Raw genomic sequence first — 16,796 nt, 5'->3', positions numbered from 1 at the left:
GGTGCTTCTCTCTCTTTTTTTTTTTTAACCAACCAGAGTAAAGTCCTGCTCCACACAGTCACAGAAGTCTCCTTTGTTACCACAACTTGCTACTGTAGGATGGTGGCATTGCTCAAGTTCCTGATCAGCATCCTGTCCCCTTAGCGTATTCAAACAGAAGGTTGAAGTCCCACAAAATCCCTAATACTAGAACCTGCAATACCCCCATGGCTGTTCCACAAGAAATCTGTCCTTTCCCTAAAGGATTGCTCAGCTTCTCCACACAAAAGCCAAGTGTGAAATCCCAGAAGCAAGGAGCTCTACCTGCATTATGTTTAAAAGAGACAGATTTATGTTTAGACGGTGAGGAGTTCAGGTCTGGGGATTAAGATCTCTCAGTTTTCTTGGCCAGAAACAAGGAAAGCACAGTTTCTGTTGATAAAACAAAACAGCCTTTCAATAATCGAAATTGTATTTTGATAGAAAAACAAACTGGACTCATTTTTGTAGTTAGCTTTTACATAAATCCAAGTTAGCAACCCGCTCCAGAACTCGAATCAATTCTTTCCTCGTCCCTCATTTTTTCTGTCGAATATTTACCAGAAACCTCCATTCTAATATCTGAACTTACCAATGACTGCAAGTGGCACAGCCTGGCACACAGCTTTTTGTCATATCTGATGATGCCACATGAACCAACCTAGAAGACTAGATGGGTAACTTTATGCTATTGCTCCCCTAGGAAACATAATGAATAGGAATTATCTGGAGCTTTTCGCTAACATATTTGCTTTCCATTTCCTATGGTTCTTATACCCTTCCCCAGTTTTGTCTTTTGCTCTTGTTTTTTTCCCCAGTGTTTAGAATATATTTATGGGAATTTCTAGAGCATATTTTTTTTTTCCATAATGGTCTGCTTTCTTTTTCTGATCTGTAATAGTCTCTCATCTTTGTTATCAAACATTTTAATCCCTTTTCCTGACTCCCATTTCAAATGTTATAAAGAGTAAGTACATAAATAAAACAAAAAGAAAAACTGAACTACCTAAAGAAAAATACTAAGAGATAAACTCGATTTTGTAGTATAAATTTACTCAGAAATTGGAAAATGAAAGAGAAATATGTTACCACGGACTAAAATGTCATTCCAGTGATGTCTAAGACATTTCTACTAAGCTAATCTGGTAAATAGGCACTGAGATTTTTTTTAACTATATAAAGAAAAATTTTGCATTTAATAGTTAAAACCATAGATTATATGATACTGTTTTTACCTTTCATCTACTCTTTCCCTGAATAGACAGTACATATTTTTAACAGACTGAATTCATAGCCCATTGTTTATAGTTCTTTATTGTTTGCAACTATTATACCTTCTTTAAATCTTCCTCATTGTTCAAGACTCATTAGATATCAGCTCCTTCTGGATCTCTCTCTTGACATCCAAGTTGGGCTAGAATTCTGTATTTATGTGTCCACAGTACCTGGCAGTACTTGCTCCACTATATTCTAATCATCTATTCCCTGTATCTGTTTGCCCACTGTAGGGTAGGGTTTTCTCTCAATCATCTTCCTACTCTCAGACCTAGCGCTGGCAATACGGTATGTCTAGAATATATGTTTGCTGGATGTCAGCTGAAAAGGTTCAGTGGATGGGGAAGATGTGGCTAAGTAACAGGTGCTAGTCTTCCTGTTGTTTGTGAAATATTACATGTGCCGTCCTTTGCTTGAAACAGTGTCTTCCCCCCTCTAAACCCCCAGACCAGCTTCTTGTCATTTTTAAACCTCAGCTTAGATGTTCGGGACTTCTTTCCTGAACTACTAAGCTGGGTTTGGGAGCTCCTCCCATGGCCTACCTTATCTATCTAATTTTTGGTATCATAGGACTCCACTCCATTTGACTCTTTACTTGTCCAAATTCCCCAATTAACTACCCTGTGTAAGAGCCGTGAGAAAGTCTGCATCATCTCCACTGAATCCATGAAACATGGTCTGGCACTAGCGGGAGAGACCAAGTAATATTCACAGGCTATTTAAACAAATAAATAATCTCATTTTCATATTAAATTTCGCTGGAAGAAAAATCACAGTAATAGTCCGTTCTTGTTTCTATTTTTATGAATGACAGAACAAGAATAATGGACAAAATGGAGACTAATAAAAATGGAGACTGGTTTCACTTTTACCTCATGTAAAATGTACACAGACTTAAACTCATTAATTTTCTCCTGATCGCTCACCCTTCAGGATGAATGGCAGCACCATTTATTTCATTATCCGAGCTCAAATCTCACAGCCATCTATGACATTTTCCTCTCCCTTGATTGCTCCATGAAGGTCGTTGCCATTTCCTACTTGTCTGTCTGCCTCTACATCCCATTTCTAGCATCACCATCTCATTTCAGAATCTTATTTGTCTAGAAATAACTAACTGCATGCCAGAGGGGGCGACACATGATGAGATGGTTAGATGGCATCACTGACTCAATGGATATGAGTCTGAGCAAGCTCGGAGAGATGGTTAAGGACAGGGAAGCTTGGTGCGCTGCAGTCCACAGAGTCGCAAAGAGTCGGACACGACTTAGCGACTGAACAGCAGCAACTAAGTGTGCAGTGACTGCTCAAAACTTTTCTCTGTGGTGCTCCAATCTTCCGACACGCCTCCAGGAGCCATCTTCCCTAAGAACTGTCCTAAATTATGTCACCAGAATGCTACGAAATGTAAAGGCTCCAACCATCCATAAACTATGTCTGAATGCCTCTGCTTGACCTTCAAACCTTTCACAGCAAGTTCCATCCAAACTTGATCATGTGGAATAGAAGAAATGGCAAAGGGTTTAGTCTTATCCCAAGCTGGGGAGCATAGTTTCTAACATGCAGCAGACACACAATAAATATTTCCTAAAATGGTAATAGAGGAAACCTGGGTTTTATTATACACAGACGCTCTCATGTCACTCTGCTGTATAAAATCCTTTAATGGATTTTCACCGTCTACAGCAGCAGTCCCTAACCTTCTTGGCACCAGAGAACAGTTTTATGGAAGACACTTTTTCCATGAACCAGGGGTTGGGGGATACTTTCAGGATGATTCAGGCACATTACATGTATTGCACGCTTTATTTCTATTATTATTACATCAGCTCCATCTCAAATCATCAAGCCTTAGATTCCGGAGCTTGGGGACCTCTGGTCTACAGGATACCATCCCCACTTCTGAGCACAACTTGGCTCTTGCACACCTACCTCTCACCACTCTCGCCCTGGCTCTCTCAGCTCCTGCTTACAGAATTGCTTGCTTCCCGTACTCATGAGTCTTTATGCACAATTTCCTCAGTCTGACTTCTTGTATACCTCTTATTTGTCCATCAAGATTAAATTCAGAAACTTTCTTGACCCAGACTCTATCACTAGCATGTATTACATCTTTCTGTTTCTCTGTACCCGTCACCCTATGGTAAACAGGGACAATATCCTCTTTTTTTTCTTCCAGAGTTTTCTTTTTTTTCTTCCAGGGTTTACCACAATACTCCTACTTAATACACTTTGGTGAAAACACTTATTTTCTTCTACTGGCTATCATCAACTAGCTATATAAAACCAACAAACTACTTAATTGACTGGATTTAATTTCCACTTCATAAAACACTCTCATTAATGCAACATTAATGAGAATCTGTGTCAAAATGAACTCTAGGAAATGCAACAGAACATGAATAATAAAACTGTGAGCCTATGCAAAAGCCTCTTTCACTCTATATATGGCACTATATTCTACACATTCTTTTATAACCAGGTAACACCAAGACGTAACCTTTTTTTTCCTTGTTTACATGCATTTCTGTGGTTCAGCCCTGACCTGCAGTCAACTTACTTTATGTTCTCATTCGCAGGTACTTCGGGCAGTTGCACGGTAATCATGCCATCCAAGTTAGTCTTCCCGATGAAGGCAGGCTTGGTGCGGAGAACGTCGGGTGCGGTCTTAGCCGTCACCCTGTGCTGCAGCCCCCCGGCGCTGTTGCCACGATTCGTCAGCACAAAGGAATAGGACTTCTCAGGCTTCAGGTGGACAATTAGCTTCTGGGTGGCACGGCCATCCACCTCTTCTACCATTTTCCCGTCATCATAAAGAATCTAGAGAGACACAACCAATCAGAAGGATTTGGCTCTCGGTCAGGCAAGGAATATTTTCTAAACTAATGTGTACCTGCTTACGGAAAATACATATGGGTCATTTCTAATTTGGGGCATTTTGTAAGCCTGTAAGTGCTCCCCAAATTCTAGAGATGGCATCAATTTTCCTTTTTTTTCTTATGTATATTAATATAAGTTTTATAAGTCTATCAAAAAACACAAATGTGCAATAACCTATCAATATTTGGCCTGTCAGTTGCCTGTGATCTTTAGGGAATATATGCAGCAATGCTCTAAGTTTTCAATGCATCTTACACACTACTTTTTTTCCAAACACTTCCATTCTTGTTCCCCAATATTTTTTTTGTACTCTTATAGATGCTTCTCTATCCTTTATTTCACAGACTTGTACTTCTTGCTAACACTTTTCAGTATCTCTCTATGGCAAACTAGTTTAAAATATGCCAATAAACAAATTACTTAAATCCCAGGATGCTGCATTATAAGTAGGTAGAAACCATGTAAATTTCATTTTCTGATGAAAAAGCAAAAGCACTAGTTCAGATGTAAAAAGTTCAACTTGGAAGTGCTAGGTTACCCACAAGGAATGCAGGCCCTGCCTCCTCCTGAGAGGGGAAAGGTCACACTGGCCAAGAACCAGACTTCATCTATGATGTGAAAGCCACAAATGAGAACAATACATACATGTGGCTGAATCAAAGCAGTCTGTGTGGTTTTTAAGTGATTTCCCCCGGGTGACCTGCACCCTCCACGTTTACCCGTGATACCTTACACATTAGGAAACAACTTACTTTGAAAGGCATGGCAGAATTATAATTCTCTGGAATCTCCCAAGACAGCAGCACCGAAGTCTTCATTACTGCTTTGACATGAAAATTTTTTGCAAACACTGCTGGAAAAGGAAAAACAGTGTATTTACACTACTCCTAAAAACATTCGACCAGTCCTCTTCCATGGACAAGAAGGCTTAAGCTAGATGCCATCTACTTTGATCAGAGAGAGAAGTGTGATTCGCCTACCTGGTAAAAGCATTCATTTTACTACCTCAGTCTCACCAAGATCTCTCCTTTCTCTCCAACTGAGTCAACTCTATTGTGTTTTCCTTACCTGGGAACATTGGGGGTGCTGTCAGCCAGACTTGCTTGGCATTCTCTAACTGAAATCTAAGGCATCCAAACATGTTAAGTTTTGCACACCTTACCTTTTTGCTTTTGCTGAACCTATGAATATGAATGAGCCGATCAGTTATCTATAGCTTCAAAACACTGATTTCCAAAGACCGACATTCCTTTAAAGGAGAAAGGCCGTAAGCAGACAAATCCTACCTTGATTCACAGGCAGTGTCCTGAACTGGACACTGGGACTATATGGCCCGGGCCCTTTGCTCGTGTGAGCACGTACTTTTACATCATATGTGGTATCTGGTTTTAAGCCACTGAGTGTCAGAGTGGTGTCAGCTGGAACAATAAGCTGCTCCACTGGAAGAAGAGGGATGTTGATATCCCTATACAGAAGGGTGTACTTGGTGATAATGCCATTTCTCTCGGCCAGGACTGGTGGCTGCCAAGATAACTGGATGGAGGTTGCTGTGGTGCCTTCCGACTGGAGGTTTTGAGGGAATCCAGTTGGAACTTCTTCTGGAACGGAAATCTCCTTCACCATCTCCTCCCCAAAGCCCACTTTGTTTCTGGCCGAGAGCCTGAAGATATACGATGCTCCTTTGTGGATGTCTGTCGCTGTGAAGTGATCTTCCTTTTCGGAGAACTCAAGAGTAGTAAGCGGTTCCACATCCTTTCGGCCAAATTTTAGACGGTAGCCCTGGAGGGGTCCAAATGTGTCCACAGGGGGGTGCCACTGAATGAGGGCTGTATTCATCTGAGTGTGGTTAATCACGAGCCGGGGTCTCCCTGGAACTGGAGACACAGGATGGAAGGGTAAGACCAGCCTACACAGATGTTCATATTTCAATCACTGTTGAATGGGAATCCCCTTGGAGTGGCATTCCCGTTCTTACTAATAAAAATTACTTATTTCAAGTAATTCCACAGGCATTACCATTTCTTCACTTATAAAAAGTCCAAGGCTTGGTCTATATGCCTTTGTGGAAACATGCTCCTTCTCATACTCTTGAAGGTAGGGTGAATATTAGAATGTGATAATGGGGAGAAAATAGGAAATATTACTGAAATGATAATTTAAGGAGATTTTTAAAAAATATCGTCACATTTCAACTCTTCATACATAGAGGTTCATGCCACATAGAAATGAAGCTAAGTAAGGATTAGCCAGTAACATACAGCTAATAAGAATAATAATCAAAATATATTTAATCATTGAGTATATGCAGTGTATCAGGTACTATACTAACAGCACTACCTGTAGTATCTCACTTGAGTACACTCTTCACTCCTGACTATGTGATTAGTTATCTTCACTTTGCATCATAAGAAAATGAAACGGAAAACTGCATAGTCAGATGTGCAATAAATGAGAAATTTATGAGACAAACACAGGTGTATCTGAATCCATAGCCAAACAGTTAACTATTATACTGATTATAAGTTAGGAAGAAAAAAGGTAATACAAAATGTTGCTTAGACTTTCTGTGGATCTAATTTGCAATTTTTATTTATACTATCCACGCCAGTCATCCCCATCGAGTTTTGCATCTACTAGAATGGGAATTATATTAAGACCCACCCCATGTTGTTGTGAATATTAATGAGAAAATGCATGTAAAAGCCTTAGAATAGTATTTTATATTTCATTAATAATTATTATTAATAATCAGAATATTAAGCTTTTTGTGGCAAAGGGCTCATTTCTCATAAGTACATAATTTCCTTTCATGTTAAGTAGGTTAGATATTGCTTATCTAACTTAATTAAGTTACTTTAACTAAGTTAAATAAGTTAGTTAACTAAGTTAAGTACGTTACTTAAAAAGTAATTTAGATATTGCTCCTTGGAAGAAAGGCAATGACCAACCTAGACAGCATATTAAAAAGCATTACTTTGCCAACAAAGGTACATCTAGTCAAAGCTATGCTTTTTCCAGTAGTCATGTATGAATGTGAGTTGGACTATAAAGAAAGCTGAGCACTGAAGAATTGATGCATTTGAACTGTGGTGTTGGAGAAGACTCTTGCGAGTCCCTTGGACTTAAGGGAGATCCAACCAGTCCATCCTAAAGGAAATTAGTCCTGAATATTCATTGGAAGGACTGATGCTGAAGCTGAAACTCAGTACTTTGGGCACCTGATGCAAAGGGCTGACTCACTGGAAAAGACCCTGATGCTGGGAAAGACTGAAGGCAGGAGGAGAAGGGGACGAAGAGGATGAGATGGTTGGATGGCATCACTGACTCGATGGACATGAGTCTGAGTAAGCTCCGGGAGCTGGTGACGGACAGCTCCGTAGAGGCTAGACACAAGAAGAGAATACCTGAAATCTCCCCAAATGTGTAAACAGTAAACACAGCATAAATCAGCTAGGGTAATGATTGTGGGCCGTCATGGTATTTCACCCAGGGAGTAACGGCAGAAAAGAAGAAAAAGGAATGAGGAGAATTCTATAACACTGCCTGTGTGATTAAAAAAAATTCTACAAAAGTGTACATATCGGCAATGGAACCCACTCCGTTTCTTGCTTTCGGAAGTTCTATGCGGAAAACATTTACCAACTACTCACTTTGTGGAAAGACTTATATACTGGCACACAGGCATTTGGGTGGGAAAATGAAAGATGGGTAATGCAGGGACCTTGCCCTCTGAGCAGTGCATACTCAAAGTAGAGAAATGAAGACAACCGGTAGATGGTGCCGCATGTGTGGAGTTTGGGTTCAAGGTCTGTGATGCCTTAGGGTTACTATCTGGACCACTTTTAAAGGCCATCCAGTGGCAGTCAGGGTTTCCCAAGTAGCAGTAGTGGTAAAGAATCTGCCTACAGATGCTGGAGATGCAAGAGACACAGGTTTGATTCCTGGGTTTGGAAAATCGCCTGGAAGAGGAAAATGGCAACTTCCTTCAGTATTCTGGTCTGAAAAATTCCATGGACAAGAGAAGCATGGAGGGTTATAGTCCATGGGGTCGCAAAAAGTCGTACATGACTGAGCACACAGTGGCAGGCTCAATGGATCTGCTTGTTCCAATTTAGAAGCTGGAGGATTGGAAAAATGAAGGCGTCTTAAATACTTACTCTGGGGAGATTGGAGGGCATTTTTAGCAGTGAGCATATTAGAGAGGGTCCTTCTGTAGAGCAAATAAGCTAATTCTTAAGTCACGATGAATAATCCATTCTCCCTTTTGCCTTTTGAGTTCTCATTTGCTTACCATATTCTTCCCTCTTAAAAATCTGTCAGGACTTCAGAAACGGCACACATGTGCTGCTGCCCTCTATTACTTAGTAACAGCAATCACTGGAGATCCATCAAGGCACTCAGTCCCAATGGCTCTAAACTAAGCTTCAATTTAACTTAGCACCTAACTAGCAACAGTCATAATTGACTGACCTAAGCCTAGAATTACTTTCTAATTCTTCATATCATAGTCACCTTTCTCTCACCCTTAAACACAGCTGTCAGTACAGTAGTGAAATCTATGTAAAAATACAGAGAAAATTTCAAACAAAAGAATTTGCCTAAAACTGCAAGATTTCAGGCAGTAGACTAATTATTATGATACAGAGCATGGGAGTATTAACAAAGAAACTACAAAAATGTCATAATCACTGAAACATAAAATCCAACATTTTATTAAAAAGCAGCCCTCAGGTTACATGAATCCTATGTGGATTGCTTAAGTTATGGCCTGTACTCTTTATTTCAAAGATATGATTGTTCGCAGATTCTAGGAACAATGTATTATACATAAACCTATCCTAAAACCAGGAATTTTATGATTAAAGTAAAATTTAATGGGAATTTGTGACTTTTCAATGGAAGCTATAATTAAATGCCTTTATAACTATGGTTATTAGGAGTTCACATCTGTGAGATAAACTCATTAATCTTCATAGTCATATAAATACAAGGTTTTTTTTTTAATAGTATACCAAACAAAGCAAATTAATCTGTTCACTAATGATTAGGGTTGCTTTTTTACTACAGGTTGGCAACAAAAAGAAAAAAAAAAAACAACGAGCTTTTCTCTTTGAAGGATTATCAATCTCCTGGATTTATAATCCAGAAGATTATAAATGGATTCTTCAGATGGATTCTCCTATTTCCACTTCAAGAACAGTGAGGAGATCCCAAGAAAATAAACATGCAGACATCTAAATTATAAGCATTTCCTCAATAATGAAGTTTCCATTGATTAAGAAAGATCTGAAATCACGAATGTAAACTGTGACATAATTCTGTAAGATCCACAATTCTAAATGTTCTGTACAGTGACTAAAAAGTGACGAGTTAATCTCAATGACGTTAAAGTAGGCAGTAGCATTCTTGTTCTAGGATTCACATCCCTTGGAGATAAATCCTCTACTTTTTCATCCTCATTATAAGACATCCCTCCCCATATTATGGGCAATAGGAGGTTGATGCTTCATGTAAGACACTTCAGTTTTCTTAAGACACAATTATAAATATGGGTGAAGGAAGTGTATTTTCATTTTGGGGTTCAGTTTCAGGGGTTCACTCTTAGCTGGCTACATTCCAGGAGAAGCTGGTTCCATAGCTAGACAGTCAGCATGTCCCACTTAACATGTACTAACATGTATTATATCTCCTATGCAGGGTGCTGGATTAACCTGATACAATGGTATTAAAAAAAATAAGGCCCAGAAGATTTTGCCTTGAAGGAGCTTTGCCATCTGTAATCCTGCTGCTTGAGGCAGTTCCAGGTGGCGGGATATGAGTGAGGCAAATCTTATGACATTTAGACAAATTTGGAAGTGAGCACAGCACCCAGGAGGGCACTCAACATCACAGCTGTTCTTTGCTTTATGCCTTGACGTAGAGGTGTGTTCCTAAAAAGTTGTGCCAAAAGTGATTCGGGAGGAGTAAATCAAATCATAGTTTAAATGTTCCATGGGAGATTTCTATATAAAGGGATTGAAGGAGAATCCTTCTGTAATTATCTCAATTTATTGGTTTTACAACGTCAGGTCTTCCTTCACGCTGTCTTTTCCTAACGTGGCAGATCAATGTGCAAGTCTCAATAGCGCTAAGAAGCTTTATTCTTCAGAAAGGAGCAATCTATATTAGCCTTTCTGCTTTCTTCATTCTCTTTTACTTCCCATTTTTGGTGCAATTTGTTGTCTTTTGATACCCCAGAACAAGGGGTCAGGAGGAGAAAATGACAAAAAATAAAATATTAAGTCATCAACCCAGCTCAAGATGGCAGCTCTTCTAACAAGGTTTTTCTTTTTCTTTTTTGGGGGGGCGGTTGGTGCGCTGAGGCTGTCACGTGATTTTCCTCCCTAGATGGCCTGCCTTCCAGACCCTCATGGGATCCACTCCCTCACACCATTCAAGTCTCAGCTCAAATATCCTGCCTCTAAAAGACATCACTGTTTCTGAAACTGCCCCTAGGAACTGCCTAAAGGTATGCCTGCATATCTTTCTTTTCATAATTTATCACTTCCCGGCACTTTATTATTATAAAACTCATTTGTTCACTTGTTAATTATCCAATCTCAGTCAGAAAATAAATTTCAGGAGGCCAGATTCTTTCTGTTTTTTTGATTGTTCTTCAGGTACCGGTATAGTTCTTGATGAACAGTAGGTACTCAAATAATATTTGGTGAATGAGTGATTAAATAATGTCGGCAAAGCGGGTTCTTCAATTATTTTACCTTACTTAAGATATATCAAAATCCACAAAAGTTGACTACAGTCCATTCTCCCCTCTAACAGAAGCCACCCATACCATTTGGAAAATTATTATTGTTGCCTGAAACATACTGAAGACATATATATGCATAGACGTGGTTACCTGCCCCTGTGGTGGACACCAGCTTGGGTTTGCTGCGAGCTCCGTCTCCTTTAGTGGTGTAAGCTGTGACAGTGAGGGAGTAGGAAGTTTCAGGCTGTAGCCCAGAAATAATCATGTCCTGAAATGATACAACAGAATAACAATGATTCAAAACTATGCTACAGTTGCCCTGGGGGGAAACTAAGGCATCCGCCTTCATGCTGTGCATGCATGCACGTTCCCTGCAGCCATGCCAAGCACTGGACGCATCATGCCTAGAGCTCATGCTGTGGAAGATCGGTCTTCATGCTGACACTGAAATGGGGTCTTCAGCCATCCTCAGAGGCAGCTCTAAGGGGTAATAATCGAAACCACAAAAACTGGAGTCAGACCGCCTGAATGCTTGGATTTAAACTTGCCTTTCCTTATTCACCAGTTTGGTGACCCAGGGCAAGTGAGTTCACCCCATCTGTGCCTCAGTTCTCCATGTGAAAGTTGGGATGCTAGGACCTTCTAGGCTATTAAAGGATTAAATGAGTTATACCGGGTAAACACTTAAAACAATGTCTGGCTTGTAGTGAGCAGTTCATACTCTAGCTATTATATAGTCCAGCCACAATCCATGTGCTTCCATCGTAGCCTGGTCCTCAGACTGTTAGTGGCGCTGATGCCAAACAGTATGTTTAATCATGTAAATTCTGATATCTTGCCAAGTGGCTTGTCTGTTGGACCTAGACAGCCACAGAAGTTTCTCAGGACTCAAATAATATATTACTGGTTAGTTGTATAGGTTATGAACTAAAATTATTATAAACTAAGGAGAACAATCTGTAGATTTGAGGCCTTGTCATAAAACCATGTATCAGGATCTTGTTCTATCACATCACGGATATATGCTCAATCAATTCTGAAAATGTTAAATACCACAAACTATTCATCAAAACTATTAGCTTTCTCTTAGTAAGGACCCAAAGTTGTGATGGTTGTAAGAGTAGTCAGTCTACGAATTATTCTTCCAAATTGGAAGTTACATGATTCTTTAAATAGAGTGCTGGCTATTAATGTTTTGGTATTTTCTTTGGAGCTACACACACACACAACAATTTTAAAAGTAACTTTTCAGATTTCTGGCACAGCTATGTTTTCAAATTCAATATGGACAAATTTAAGAAAATATTGACTGTCATCTTTTGCATCTAAAGACAATGCATGTGAGAGTTTAGTGAATGGATTTCATTGTGTGAATGGAAAACAGTGGGACTTTTTTGTGCAAGGCTGTAAAGGGCACCATAGAAATCAATGGTTGAATCTGAACCCAGGGATGACAGCTTTTGACAATGCGCTTTTCTCGAAAGAGTAGGAATCTCACCAGTGTGGAAATTCAAAAATTTCAGATACCATCCTGAAGGGACATAGGAAAAATTATTCTATCAGATGAACAGACTAAATCTGAGAGATAGATTTGTATCTTTAGGAATGGTTTCACCAACATCACAGAGAATATACAAATTAAGTGAACCACTCCAGAGTGACATTTAAAATTATGGTAGGCACACTGGAAATTCCAAAAATTAGCATGGGTAAATCTCAACATTATTATTTCCAAGGTCTCCCTCGTGTCACAGAACTACTGATGAAAACAGGCTAGGTTGGGAGAAAAAAGAAGCGAAGCTTGATTCTATCACTAAATTGAGAAGCAAGTAATTTTCAAATGCTGAGCCTTCTCTAAGATTCTCATCTATAAAACTGAAGTTAACCATTCGCACATGACCTTCCTTCCACACAGGTTGTGACTGGATAATGTAAGTAGTGCCAGTCCAAATGTTCAAACCTTCAGTGGTCTAATCTCTAGCATACCTCTCTTTGCTTGAATCACTTTAAGCTGTGGCTGTACTACCTTGGTGGTCTCCACACCCACATCATAACCACTATTCCTCTCTCTGTATCCTCCTATTCCATTCTGCACCCTAATTCTTGCCCCTTCTTGCTAATAGCTGTCATTCCCAAATGTCCTGACACAGTCATTTATCTGCTGCCTTTCTCCCTAGTCCTAAAAAAAAAAAAAAAAAAAAAAAAACTAGTTTTATTTCTAAAACTTAGAGAATTTTGTCTGTTTATATCCTAAATTCATCTCTAGCCTTGACTTTCCCCCAGGGCCCCAGCAGTATATACATTGGAAATATCTGCTGGACAGTTTCCCTTAACTGTCAAATGGTACCTCAAATTCAATTTAACTAAAGCACATGTTACTCCCAGAAGTGGAGTCCCCTTCTTCCATAAAATATTTCCATATTTTAACGAATGACAAAGCATCTTCAAAACTTATGAACAATCTTTGGTCCAATGGTCTCCCTCAAATTCTTAGCTAGTTAGTATGGTTCTGTTCATTCTTCCTTTAAAATATTGATCATAACTTTCCCTTTTTCATTTCTGATACTCCACTTTAAAAAAAAATCACTTCATGATTTAGGAAAAGAACTGTTTACTTGTTTCCTTATCAACTGTATTAGTTCTCTTAATCTATCCATGAAGTTATTGATTTTTAAGCTGCAGGTAACGACCCATTTAGTAGCTGATGAAATGAATTTAGCCATTTAAGACCAGCATTTTTTAAACAAATGGATATACTTGAACATTAAAATGTGAATATATTTAAAAGTAAGGTATAACTTTGTGAAACCTTTATTTTAAACATACACATGCATTGGTCATGGCAAATAATTCATTTTTTACTATGGGTTATGATCAAAGAAGTTTATAAAACACTGTTACAGTGTCGATTTCATGAGAAGTGATAACTTAATCATCATATTTACCAAGAACCCCTATAAGGGACCTGTGTTTTGGCAAAAAATACTTATTTACTAAATGAAAGAAACCCTCCTACCAGTCTTTATCTTATTGCTCTTTTTTAACAGTTTAAAAAAATCTCTCAAGTACTGAATAGTTAGAGATCAGGTCTTTAGCTTCAAATTTTAGATTTTTCCCCTAGAGAAGGGAAGGGCTAACCACTCCAGTATTCTGGCTTGGAGAATTCCATGGACAGAGGAGCCTAGCAGGCTACAGTCTTTGGGGTCACAAAGAGTCGGACCTGATTGAGCGACTTTCACTTTTTCACTTTGGATTTTTCCAACATCATATTAAAATATAATGTATTTAATAACTTGAACTCTTCAGTTCTGTCAAACTGCCAAGCTCATTGTCAGCTGACTTTTGTCACACTCTTGTATCTATGTCTACTTCTTCTGAGTCCAGAATGAACTTCAATAAGTACATTCTCACTTCCAACTCCACAACATACACAGACACCCAGGGATTACCTCTTTAATCCCTACTCATCAGGGATGAATTCTCACATAAGCTTCAGGACATCTACCATCCTGGTGCTCTGTCTCTAAGCTCACAGCTCTAACTGATATTGTCATTTAAATACTAATTATTCATACATTGCTTGAGGGCATCACATTGGTTGTATTCATGGAACTTTTCTGAACTTTACATCCTTCCTAGCCACCCAGATTGTATGCACTTAGTAGGCAGTGTCATCCAATATAAAACAACAATATAAAAACAGACTAACAGTCCACTCATTACACTATTTTTAAAGAATTCTTCACTCAGTAATATACCTCCTACTTCTTGGTGTTTCCACTCAAGCAATTTCACTCAAATTTGTATGGGTTCAGCAGAGAACTGCCATTCCTAGATAGAGTTAATTGGTGCCAGATTTAGATCATATTATGCACCGAATATGCAACCCTGCAGGAGGATTTATGAGCAGTCCAGAACAAACTAGACATCTCCAGTCTGTGATACCTCCACTTAAAGCATGCCTCCTCTAACTGTGTCACAAGGCAGAGTTAGTAACAGCCATCAAACAATATGAACTCATGATATTTCTTATGTAATCAATAGCACCACATCAACTTCACAAAACAACGAGGGGAAAAAATTAAAAAAATAAGTATACCATGTAGTGAAAACACTTTAAAAAATAATTTGTTAGTTCATGCATCCAAGCAAACTGTGATGTCACAGTACAAATAAATGAAAGGGGAGTATCAGTAAAAAACAACCATTTATAATCTGTTTCGACAGAGCAGCCAAAAATTACTCACATGTTCAGTAGTATCATCAAATTCCCACTGATTGAGATTAAGAAGGTTGGGGAGGAGGGAAACAAAATAAAAAGAAATGAAGAGAAGTTTGTAGCCTGATAAAGGCAATGGTGCCCTCCTTAGACTAAAAAAAAAAAGAAAAAATAAGCAACTGAAGAGGTGTGTACAATAAAATCCCAAACAGTATATGAGTGTTACGCTGCCACCTCCACTCCTAACTGAGAAATTTAAAGTAAATATACTCTATATTGTTATCACTAAAACCAATTACTTTTTTTAATATGTAATTCATTGGAACAGATCAATAAGGCATACAAAATGCTATGTACACTACATTGTGACGTTTATTTTGATTTCTATCTAGATTATGCAATTCAAGTTACTATTTAGATTAACATCTTCCTTATATTGAAAATGTACATCAATGAAGTCCTATATGTAAAAAAAAAATTTCAATGAATTATCAGAACATGATATGAGCAAAAAACAAATCAACCAAAAACCGGAACAACAACACAAGGAAAATTAGCAAAATAAGAAAGGAAAGCCAAGGTAGAGGAGGAGGGAAAAAAGACTGAGCGGACACTTAAGGCATCTTGCATTCCATGGTTTCATTGACTACCATATTGCCAATGAAAAGAGCAAAAGAACTACTGTTCCGTAATGTAAGCTTATCTAAGAACTGAGGAAGGACATCAAAACATGATGGTCATATCACTTTATTTTTCAAAACTACAGATGCACCAAATAAAACATGAGCATTTTTTATGCTGTACTTTATAAAACCTTTCTGTTTTACGGGGAGTACAAAATAAATATTTATTAAAAGCCAAATCAATAGTGCTTTCTCTGGAATATTATGGGACACTATGAATCTCCAACTAAATTTATAGAAATGTCCTTCAAACAAAAACCATACAACTGGATTTTTGAGGTAAATAAGTCACTAAGCTAGATCCCTTTTAGTTAGAATGCTTTATAGCTAAAGCAAATAAGCACCTTTGTGAGTTAAGACTTTGGGATTAAATACGAAGTAAAGACTCTGGGGTAAAAAGCTGGGATATTTATTGCCCTGTTATTTTCACAGAGAAAAGAAGGCAAAATGTAGCAATTCAGGACAACAGTTTTCCACTTTGTTCATAATCTTCCCTACTTTCATACAAAAGAAGGAATTTTCGACTGAATTCGACTGAATTTCAAATCTGCATTAATCCCATCTATTTCCAGGCCCAGCTACCAATTTTGCTGAATAAGCAAAACACTCCATTCTCATACCCAATCACTACTAGAACAAGGTAAACTAGTCCATGGGATATGTATAATCCCCAGCAGGATGCTTATTAATTATAATCTTCCTCTCCTTTTCAGAAAAATATGTACAGGTAGATTTATTATGGTATTGCTTTTGATTCACTTCTAGTTTATTTTAAAAATTGAAAAAAAATATAAAGTCCTCTTTTAAATAACTTATTACAAAACCAAGTTGTGACTATATGGTTATAAATCACTGCCTTTGGCTTGATAGAATTTCTCACAAACTCAACTACACTTAATAATTTTAACTGGCTCAACATACAGGATCTCATTAATTCCCTGGGAAATTCTATAATTTTTGTCATTATCATTAT

At 38.3% G+C, this 16,796-nt stretch overlaps 1 protein-coding gene across 34 annotated transcripts in view; it reads right to left on the bottom strand.

Annotated features, from left to right (window-relative positions):
- The window catches only part of PTPRD (protein tyrosine phosphatase, receptor type D), a 573,002-nt gene that overhangs the window by 174,246 nt on the left and 381,960 nt on the right, over positions 1–16,796 (bottom strand). For 14 of the 34 annotated variants that reach the window (XM_018051970.1, XM_018051972.1, XM_018051978.1 and 11 more), the window contains 5 exons: positions 15,169–15,195; positions 11,072–11,189; positions 5,460–6,047; positions 4,926–5,026; positions 3,854–4,113 (listed from right to left, as the gene is read on the bottom strand). In XM_018051970.1, the coding sequence (XP_017907459.1) occupies positions 3,854–4,113; positions 4,926–5,026; positions 5,460–6,047; positions 11,072–11,189; positions 15,169–15,195 (1,094 nt within the window). The remainder of the gene's footprint in view (positions 1–3,853; positions 4,114–4,925; positions 5,027–5,459; positions 6,048–11,071; positions 11,190–15,168; positions 15,196–16,796) is intronic. The other 20 variants (XM_018051995.1, XM_018051998.1, XM_018051997.1 and 17 more) reach the window with 5 other exon arrangements.

The sequence above is a fragment of the Capra hircus genome, chromosome 8 (assembly GCF_001704415.2).
Source record: "Capra hircus breed San Clemente chromosome 8, ASM170441v1, whole genome shotgun sequence".
Taxonomy (NCBI): domain Eukaryota; kingdom Metazoa; phylum Chordata; class Mammalia; order Artiodactyla; family Bovidae; genus Capra; species Capra hircus.
The sequence above is the reverse complement of the archived record's forward strand: the minus strand, read 5'-3'. Positions and strand labels throughout refer to the sequence as shown.